General features: G+C 40.9%; 1 protein-coding gene across 1 annotated transcript in view; it reads right to left on the bottom strand.

The window, feature by feature from the left end:
• GLDC (glycine decarboxylase) overlaps window positions 1-11,008 on the bottom strand; it is a 153,007-nt gene that overhangs the window by 7,876 nt on the left and 134,123 nt on the right. The window contains exon 21 of the mRNA XM_007946319.2: window positions 10,494-10,605. Within this exon, the coding sequence (XP_007944510.1) occupies window positions 10,494-10,605 (112 nt within the window). The remainder of the gene's footprint in view (window positions 1-10,493; window positions 10,606-11,008) is intronic.

The following is an 11,008-nucleotide window of genomic DNA, read 5'->3' as shown; positions in this document are numbered from 1 at the left end:
GAGTGAAATAAGTCAATCACAGAAGGACAAATACAGTATTATTTTGTTGTTGTGGAGGGTCAAGGAAAGGTGTATATATGGAGGGAAAATTTGTTGGTTGCCAGGGGTGGGAGGGGAGGAGAGGGAACACTGCAAGGAAAAAAAAAAAAGCATTGACCTATGTCACTTTAGTTTTGTGTATTTCACTGTACATAAATTATATTTCAATAAAATGCATTAAAAAAAGAATGTCCATATATATAATAAAGCCAACAAGGGGCAAAATTATGATAACTTCTTAGCCACAGCCAACTACCCTGAGGGAGTGAGTAGTTGGACCTGTGGGATATCAAGCTCAATTGGCCTAATATACTATACAAAACATTGTTCTACACCCTACTTTCATGAATAGCGACTGGGGTTTTAAAAGCTTGCAAGCAGCCATCTAGATGGAACAATGGGTCTCTCCTCATCCAGAGCAAAGAAAAGTGAAGAAAACCAAAGACACTTGATCCAAGGGACTAGCAGACCATGTGAACCTCAGTCTACATGACCCTGAGACCAGAAGAACTAGATGGCACCTGGCTACCACTGTCAACCAGTTGGATAGAGATCAGTACAGGAGATCCTGGATAGAGTGGAGAACAATATGGAACTAAACTCAAAATCATCAAAAACACCACGTTTACTGGTCGAATAGAGCCTGGTGAAACCCCAGAGACTATGGCCCCTAGTTACCTTGCAGGTCTAGAACTGAACTTACTCCCATAGCTTCCAGCCAAACAACAGACAGGTGTATAGGGTGAACATTTACATCATGACCCCTGAGAATGATCAATCATGGCAGAACTGAAGGAAAGTATTTGCACAGGGAGATAGCTTAGGGGGCAGGAATGCATAGGAAAGAAAGACACAGGGAAGTGGTAACTACAGGGAGTAAAGAGCCATTGCATTGTGGGGAATTGTAGTCAGTGTCATGATACAAAACGTGTATGAAGAGCTGTATGGAAAATGAATTTGCTCTGTAAATTTTCACCCAAATCACAATAAAAATTTTAAAAAAAGAAAACACTATGGAGCACAGTTCTCTGTCACATGTGGGCAATCTACTCAATGGCAGCTGGTTTTTCTTAATGAGATTGCTGACTGTCTCCTAGAGATCACTGGAGCAGACAGAACCCCTCCAGCTAGTGAAGCCAACTGCTGCTGCTCAGGTCAATATGGAAGAATGGGTCTAGTTTGAAAATAAAAGTATGAGAGCCTGAGACTTTGAATGTTTTTAAAACATGTGTCTCATAAATTTGGAGGATAAAATTTTAAGGAGTGTGATTCAAAAGTAGAAAGTTGTATTCATGGATAGGTAACCAGAGGGGAAAAAACAGTGCCTGAAAGGAGTAATCAATTGGCATGTTCAGGAGAAAAGTCACCAGATTATTTAAGTTCCCATCAGCTGTCATACCTATGAATCTTGTTGTTATTGAGAATAAGCAAAACATACACCAATTCAGCCATTTCTACATATACAATTGAGGGACATATATCCAAACAAAAAGTAAATGCAATGGCCACTGAGTTGATTCTGACTCACAGCAACCTTACAGCACAGAGTAGAACTGCCCCAGAGGGTTTCCAACGCTGTAAATCTTTACAGAAGCAGACTGGCTCATCTTTCTCCCACAGAGTACCTGGTGGGTTCAAACTGCCAAGCTTTTGGTTAGCACCTGAATGCCTTAACCACTGTCCCACCAGAGCTCTCAGACATTTATCCAGGACATCTTAAAAGCCCTGCCCTGCTCCCTCCTCTGGGAGCCCAGCCTCAGCTTCTGCCCTTTCTTTTCTGAGCCTCCATCTGCTGCCTAAGCACTGTGACAGTGTCTTGAGGAAGAAGGTGTTATTGGTTGAATTGTGTCCCCAAAAACGATATGTTGAACTACTAACCCCTAGAGCCTGTGAATGTGGACTTATTTGAAAATAGAGTATTTGCAGAAGTTGTCATGTCAAGATGAAGTTACACTGAAGCAGGGTGGTCTCTAACCCAAAGGCTGGTGTCCTTACAAGAAGAAATTTGGACACAGACAAGAATGAAGACCATGTAGAAACAGTGGCAGAGACGGAGTGACGCTTCTACAAGCCAAAGAATGCCATCAGCTGCCGGCTACCACTGGAAGCTGGAAGAGGCCAGTAAGAATCCTCCCCGAGACCCTTCCCAGATATCACAGCCCTGATTTTGGATGTATAGCCTCCAAAACTGTAAGAAAATAAATGTGTTTAAGCCACTCAGTTTGTGGTCCTATGTTAATGCAGTCCTCAGAAACTAATACCGAAAGCTAATGAAGCTCACTGTTGGGCACATGTGGATGGCAGGAGGAGAGGGAGAGAGGAGGAAGAGGCTGCTAGGCAGAGGTTCATCAACCACAGCATCCTGCCAAGCCCCATCCAGCTTTGCGGGTCACCAGTCTTCATCCACAGAGGCCCCACCATCACCAAGTGGTTTGGAAAGAAGTACATTTTCAAATGAGGTTCAGATGTTATTTCTAAATCCATATCCTAATGCTTTTAAAGTAAACTAGTGATGGAGTTTCAGCATCTCTCTCTTTCTCTACTGGAGCCCTGAAAGGGATGAAATTTAAACTTGGTGGCTGTCACAGGCCAGATCCCCAGATGTTTGTTTTTGCTTTCAGCTTTTAAAGAGAAAGATGGATAGGCAAACCTTCTAAGTCATACAACGAGTCAGGATGATCTGAAGCAGAAATTGTATAAACTGATGGGTGAGAGTTTTCATTGTCACTGAGAGGTATGTTTCAGCCAAGCTTGACCATCATGACTACTTGCTGAAAGTCTGAAAAGCTATCAAGTCTGGGAAACAAGGAAGAAAGGGAGATAGAATGATTGGAAATGAAAAGCAGCTTGGCTCTAAGGTTGGAAGAAAAAAAAACACATGTTAATTATCTTCTGAGGCTGAAGAGGACATGAGAACATGCTATGGAAAATTTTTCTAAAAAAGAACAAAAACCATTGCCAGTGAGCTGACCCTGACTCATGGCAACCCCGAGTGTGTCAAAGTAGAACTGTGCTCCATAAGGTTTTCAATGGCTGATATTTTTGGAAGGAGATTGCCAGGCCTTTCTTCCAGGGTGCTTCTGGCTGGACATGAGCCTCCAACCTTTCAGTTAGCAATGGAGCCTGGTGTGTTAACTGTTTGCCACACACAGAGAATAAGGTTCTCATATTTTCCCCTTGGGGCAAGGACCTTACTTATCCCACACCCTCAGAGGATCTGCCTACAGGTAACTGGAGCTCACTAGGCAATTATGCCTTAGAGCTTGGGAGGGGTGGCAATCAATGCTCCTCAGGTGCAATCCAGGTGCCTCGATAAACAGACTCAAAACTCCTGGCTTTTGCCCTGGGAATGAGGTCAGGTAGGCAGGGTCCCAGCCTTAAGAGGGTTACTTCCCTGCCCAGCCCCTGGGCCATGTCCACTTACAAAACAAGGGCCACCGGGAGCAATCAATCTTGGGAGAACAGAAGGGCAGTGTTTGCAAAGGGAGTCAGCTTGCAGGGGCGGGAGTGCATGAGAGGGAAGAACACAAGGAAGAGATAACTACAGGAAGAAGTGGGAAGAGAGCTGTTACATTGTGGGCAATTGCAATCAATGTCATGAGACAAAATGTGTATGAACTGTGTGTAGTAAATGAATTTGCTCTGTAAACTCACCCAAGTAACAACAAAAATTAAAAAAAAAAAAAAAAAAAAGTAAAAATAAAGACAAGGGCTACCAAGAAACCTCTTCAGGGACAGGAACTTTCAGGCAGAGGTAAGTTTGTCTAAGGTAAAAAATGGATGGGCATTTAAGAAACTAAAACAACACTGGAATACTAATAAAGTGGTCCATTCCCCCTGACAGGAACTCGATTTGGATCAAACAGTGAGCTTTGCCTCCCACAAGAGGCCTGTGAAGCTTGAAAAATTCCTCCTTTAAAAATGTATACTTTTACCTATGGTGATTCCTTCTTTACAACATCCTAGCAGAATAACCACCATTGCTGTTACTCCATCCCAATTCTTGCCTGCCACTTCCTGGCTCCACAAAACCATAAGCCTCCTCAGTTTAGCAGCTACTCTAGTCTCTCAAAGAAATGGATAATGAAGACAAGCCTGGAGTTCATTAAAATGATTGCCTCATAGTCCTCCGTAATCCCAAAATCTTATTTAGAGCTGGTAAATGTGATTCAAATGAATAACAGCCTTCTAATATTGCCATTCAACATTTTAGTGTACAGTGTGTTTATTAAGAACAATGCTATTTTGGGTCCTTGGGGGATATGATGGTGATTCTTTTTTAGGCCTTAAAAATACTGAGCCACAAATTGTATAATGAATGTGTTTACCAGACCAAACATGAGACAGTGTTCGGTTTCATGAATTTTGGGATTGGGTAATAAAATCTGTAATCCCCGATCTATTTATGGTTGGGAGGAGAAATACTATTCATTATTTAATTCTGGGGTAAAATGCCAAAACAAATGGAAATTTCATCCATCTTTTTGTGCTGCAAATCCCCCCCATGGCTGGGGCAGTCTCAGCCTAAAGTAGGCACAGAAATACTAAAGCACATGGTGGTGTTTGCTGGCTGCATTCCAGTTGGCCCCTGACTCAGGCTGTCCCCATGCACAACAGGATCCAGAGGTGGTTTGTTTTGTTTTTAATTTTTTATCGTGATTTGTGTGAAAGTTTACAGACCAAATTGGTTTTCCATTCAACATCAGGGTTTTCATTGGCTGATTTTTGGAAGTAGATTGCCAGGTCTTTCTTCCTAGTCTATGTTAATCTGGTAGCTCCACTAAATTGAAACCTGTTCAGCATCATGGCAACATGTAAGCCTCCACTGACACACAGGGGCTGTCTGCAGATAAGGTGCACTAGCCAGTAATCAGGAGCTCTGGCAGCATAGTGCCTAAGACTTTTGACTGCTACCCAGAAGGCTGGCAGTTCACACTTACCAGCCACTCCTCAAAAGGAATATTGGGCAGTTCCACAGAGAAACCACCTGGGAAACCCAAGGAGGGGCCGCTCAGTTGGGATTGACTCAATAGCAGTAAGTTGGTTTGGTTTGGTTTAACCAGTAATCAAACCTGGGTTTCCCACATGGAAGGTGAGAACTGTACCACTGAACCACCACTGCCCCTTTAACCCATGGTACAAACAAACCCATTGCTGTTGAGTCAACCATAGTGACTCAACTATGTAATAGAATAGAACTGCCCCAAAGGATTTCCAAGACTGTAAATCTTTAGGGAAACAGACTGCCATATCTCTCTCACACAGTGGTTGTGTGTTTGAACCTCTGACCTTTCAGTTTGCAGCTGAGAGCTTAACCTCTGAGCCACCAGTACTCCTATACTCATGGTAAAAAAAAAAAAAAAAGAAGAAAAAAAAACCTCATTGCCATTGAGTACATTCTGACTCATAGTGACCCCCTTTTGGGTTTCTGAGGTGGTAAATCTTTACGGAAGTAGATTGCCTAATCTTCTTTCCGAGGAGTGGCTGGTGAATTTGAACAGCCAACCTTCCGTTCAGCAGTCAAGTGCCTTAGGCACTATGCCATCAGAGCTCCTTAGATTCATGGTAGGTACCTAAAAAACACTTGCATGTCACAAAAATGAGCACTTTAACTGACTGCATTGTATGGTATGTGAATCTCTCAGTAAAGCTGTCAAATAAAATTAATCATAAAACCAAAACCACACCCACTGTCATTGAGTCGATTCTGACTCATAGTGACCCTATAGGACAGAGTAGAACTGCCCCATAGGCTTTCCAAGCTGTAAATCTTTATGGAAGCAGACTTCCTCATATTTCTTCTGCAGAGTGGCTAATGAGTTCGAACCACAAACCTTTTAGTTAGCAGCTGAATACATTAACCACTATGTCACCTGAATACCTTAAAAATGAATTATAAGTAAGTTTTAAATAGATACATAAACAATTAGGGAAAAAAATAAACTTCCTAAATTAAAGCAAAATCGTTTTTCACCCATCAAATTGGCAGATTTGTTTTGGTTTGGTTTTTTTCAGTCTGGTTCTCAGTCCTCTCAAGGCCCTGATGAGGTAGATACTCTCTCATTGTGGACACTCTCACACGGTAGACACTCAAATGGTGGCCACTTATATACTCTCTCATGGGGGACACACTCAAACAGGCACACACATAGTGGACATTCTCAAGGTGGACGCTCTCAGTGGACACTGTGTCCTGGTGGACACTCTCGCGGTAGACACACTCACATGGTGGACCCGCACAGTAGACATGTTCACATAGTAGACACTCACATGCTTTTCCTGTGAAGTAAATTGATACAATGTCTGGGGCAGGAGGGAATAAGGCCATGCATATCATGAGTTTAAATGCATTTAAGCTGACCGTTTCTCTTCTAAGCCACTATCCTAAGGAAATAACCAGCATTGTCTGAAAAAAAAAATCTAAGGGTGTTTTATTGCAACATTATTATAATGCAACACCTAGAGGAGAAAAAAAAAACAAACCCTAGTATATGCAGTAGACTCAATGTAGACCTGTTCAAAGTATATTCAGTGATGTAGGGAAAAGTTCACAGTGTAAGCTAAAAAACAGGATACATATTACGTCTATAATATGATCTTAAATTGTATAAAAAGTAAGCCAGGAAAGAAATAAGCAAAATATACTGGTTTCATCTGAGTCATAGAACCATGGGCAATGTAAACTTTCTTCCTCATAATTTTCTATTTTTCAGAATTTCCATGTTGAGTAGATATACATTACTTATATAATCAAACAAATATTTAAACTAATCCTGAAGGCCAGTACACAAACAGGATACATTTCTCCCCAAAGGAGCTATTTTTGAATTAATAAGTGGCTCCTGTAGTTTCTTTAATACCTACTTCAGAAGCCTTTTATTTCGTTGCTTAGAGACACGTTGCACACAACTTTCTTTTCTACTCTCTGAGAGAGCTTTCCTAACCAGACCTTCAGATTATTTAGTTCTTTTCTGTTTTCAAATTCCAGAACCATCCTTTTGGATACATATTTATAAGGCAAAACCAGTTTTTAAATTCATGGCCACTCCCAACCCTACCTCCCCTACTCCCTCAGCTCCCTACCCTCCCACCATCCATTGGGTTTTCAATGTCTGATTTTTTTTAAGTATATCATCAGGCCTTTTTTCCAAGGTACCTCTCGGTAGACTTGAACAACCAACCTTTTGGTTAGCAGCTGAGTGGTTTAACCTTTTGCACTACCCAGGGATGCCTCCAAGACATTAGAGTCATCTAGTTTCTTCCTCACAATAAACTAAACAATAACTAAATCCAACTGGTTTTACAGCTAAATAGTATGTTCATCCCTGCCAATGTCTTAACTATTTTAACGGTCTCTTAATGAATCCTATCCCTTAAAAAACCTTTAATGCACTTGTCATCGATCAAATTGTGCCCCTTCCCAAAATATATGTCAATTTCACTACGCCATAATTCCCAGTATTGGATGATTATCCTCCATTTTGTGATGTGTTGTAAATTCTAAACTCTGCCTATGATTGATGAGGCAGGATTAGGTAATCCTAAAGAGAATTAGGTTATTCTTGTATGTTAATGAAGGAGCTCTGGTGGCGTAGTGCCTAAGGCCTTTGACTGCTAACCAGAAGGCTAGAGGTTCAAACCCACCAGCCGCTCCTTTGAAGGAAGGTTGGGGTTGGGCGATCTACTTTCTGAGTGATACTGCCTTGGTATGGCAGTGAGGTTTTTTTTGCATGTTAACGAAGCAGGATAAGGGTGGGATGCATCACACTTCAGTAAGTCACCACCCTTACTCACCAAAGACTGTGAGTGGTGGGCTGACATCAAGGACATCATCCATGAAGAAAACAAAAGTCATTAAAAAGACAGGAAAGAGAAAATAACAAAAATCGATATCAGGAGAGACTCTGAAACTTGTTCAAATTAGAGTAGCTAAAGCAAATAGGAGAAATGATGAAATAAAAGAGCTGAACAGATTTCAAAGGGTGGCTTGAGAAGACAAAGTATAGGTTAGCAGCCAATTGCAAAGAAAGCCTTCATTAAAGTTCTTCTAATCCTGGTATTGAGACTTGTATACAAAAGAATTGTGTTTTTCCAAGGTAAATCAAAGGCCAAGTTTAAATTTGGCTGAAGCTCACTGTTTATTTATGATCAACTTCAATGGTTGTAACTGTAGCTATGTGGCCTCTCACAGTGCCTGATGAATAGTAGTCAATCAATATTAATATTATATTATTAATAATAATATTAATAATTTATTTAATTTAAATAATAATTTTTTAACAATTTATCAGTTTATGCTGAGCTGAGCATAAACTGTATGTCAGGCCTTGTGCATATAAGAATTAATATAATTATTCATAAAGGTAAGAAACAACAAAAGGCTTTGAAATAGTTATGGTAAATCAGGGTAGCAATTCCAAGCATATGTGCTTCCATATGCATATTACATACACAATACTGCATTATCAATAACAACAAATACTAATCTATAAGCAGCTACATAGGTAGGCAGGCTGAATAATCATGTATGTCTAGGCAAAAGGGAATATGTCCATGACCATACATAAGTTTGGGAGATGATCTTTGTACATACACATTGGTATGTGCTATAAGAATGTCCAGGAGCTCTGGTGGCGTACTGCCTAAGGCATTTGACTGCTAACCAGAACACTGATGGTTCAAACCTACCAGCCACTCCTCCGAAGGAAGGTCGGACAATCTACTTCCATAGTGATACTGCCTCAGAAACCCAAGGAGGGGTCGCTATGAGTTGTATCCGACTCACGGCAGTGAGTTTAGTTTTTTTTTGAGGGTGAGTAAGAATGTCCACACATATAATAGAACTCACAGGAGACAAAGTTATAACTTCTTAGCCACAGACAAACTCCTTGAGGGAGTGAGTTGCTGGGCCCATGGGTTCAGGACCATGGTCACAAGGGACATCAAGCTCAATTGGCATTACATAACTACACGAAAACATTGTTCTACATCCTACTTCAGTTGAGTAGTGACTAGGGCCTTAAAAGCTTGCTAGCAGCCATCTAAGATGCAACAATTGGTTTCTCCTTGTCCAGAGCAAAGAAGAGTGAAGAAAACCAAAGATCATGGAAACAATTAGTCCAAGGGACTAGTAGATCATGCATACCTTAGCCTACATGATCCTGAGACCAGAAGAACTAGATGGTGCCTGGCTACCACTATCAACCACACAGAAAGGGATCTGAATAGGAGATCCTGGATCGAGTGGGAGAAAAATATGGAACAAAACTCAAAATCAGAAAAAGACCAAGCGCACTGATCTGATAGAAACTGGTGAAACCCCTGAGACTATGGCCCCTAGTCATCCATCTAACCTGGAATTAAACTCAGTCCCATGGCTTCCAGCCAAACAATAGACAGGAGTGTAGGGTGAACCTTTACACAAGTAGGTACACTCTTTAGATCAATCAACATAGCAGATCAGAAGGGTACTATTTGAATAGGGGGATAGTTCAGAGGGTAGGAATGGACAGGAAAGGACACAGGCAAAAGGAAACTACAGGGAGGAAATTAAGAGAGCTGTTACATTGTGCAGATTGCAAACAATGTCACAAAACAAACTTTTGAATGGAAAAGAAATTTTTTCCGTAAACTTTCACCCAAATCACACACACAAAAAAACTTGAAAGTTTAAATAGGAAGCAGTGAATTTATGTTAATGGGCGAAGAATAATTTGGAAAAGGAGGGTTAGAATGATTACTTGAAGAATGTAATCACTGTCATTGAATTGTACATGTAGAAATTGTTGAATTGGTGTATGTTCTGCTGTGTGTATTTTCAACAACAAAAATAATAGAAGAATTAAAAAAAAAAAAAAAACAACTTTTAATGGCTACCTTCTGGCTGACGGGTAAAGTCCAGAGCCTTCCAAGACCATCAAGGCCTCCTGCTATGTCTCCAACCTCATCCTCACCTATTCCCTCTCCTCCTATCCTATCCTTAAACCCACTCACACTCCAGAAATCCAGGTAACTCATCTTTCTCCAAGTTGTTCCTGTATCTTTATTCACTCTGGTACTATCTACTTTTCATTCCAGGCTATCTGGAATGGCTCCTCTCAGAACAACTCTTCTACCCTGCCTCCATCTAGTCACATTATTCCACAATTTTAGGGCATCTCTATAACAATTTGTTAGGGAATGGGTTCATGGCATTTGTGTTCACATCTTTCCATTGCGTGGGCTCCCTGTTGACACGGACTGCGTAGACACAGCAGCCAGCCTAACTTGGCATATGGTAATACCCCTAACGTGTTCAGTAAATTGAAGTTATTTCCAATAACTCTACACTTTTGCTTGGTATATACTGAGACAGAGGTTGCCCACCTTAGTTCAGAAAACCACATCTACTAGGTCAAATGTGGTTTGGAAAAGAATAAACCAAGGTTATTGAAGAGACTAAAGTTGATACTTACCTCTTGCACCTCTGAAAAGGACTCTGTAGTGTTTTTCTAATCTCTTGGCCATGTAGTTGGCATTTAATATAGCAATTTCCGTGGCCTGTTTAAGGCCCTTGCCTCCCATCATCTGTAACAGAAAAAAGATCCATCAGCCACTGAACCAGTGAGCCCAGTGATGAAGTTACTCACCAAAGCAAGGCTTCAAACCAATTCATTCTGGTTCAATCCCCTGCTGAGAACTTGCCTTTCCACCTCACATACACTGAATCAGAATTTTATGTATACATAAGAATCCTAAGAGAACAGGTTGGTCAGGCTGATCCAAGAGTTGGACTACTCCACAGGGTTTCCAAGTCTGTGACCTTTCATAAGTGGATCACCAAGCCTTTCTTCTGAGGTGCCTCTGGTCAGGTTCCAACCACCAACCTTTCAGTTAGCTTAACCATTTGCACCACCCAGAGACTCCAGATTAAACTCTATTTATTCAGTTTTTTTTTTCTTCTTTTTTTCATATTTCTTTTTTTTTTTTT

Source organism: Orycteropus afer, unplaced genomic scaffold (assembly GCF_000298275.1).
Source record: "Orycteropus afer afer isolate SDZICR_OR568_19922 unplaced genomic scaffold, OryAfe1.0 scaffold00156, whole genome shotgun sequence".
Taxonomy (NCBI): Eukaryota; Metazoa; Chordata; class Mammalia; order Tubulidentata; family Orycteropodidae; genus Orycteropus; species Orycteropus afer.
This window is presented reverse-complemented; position numbering and strand designations above follow the sequence as displayed.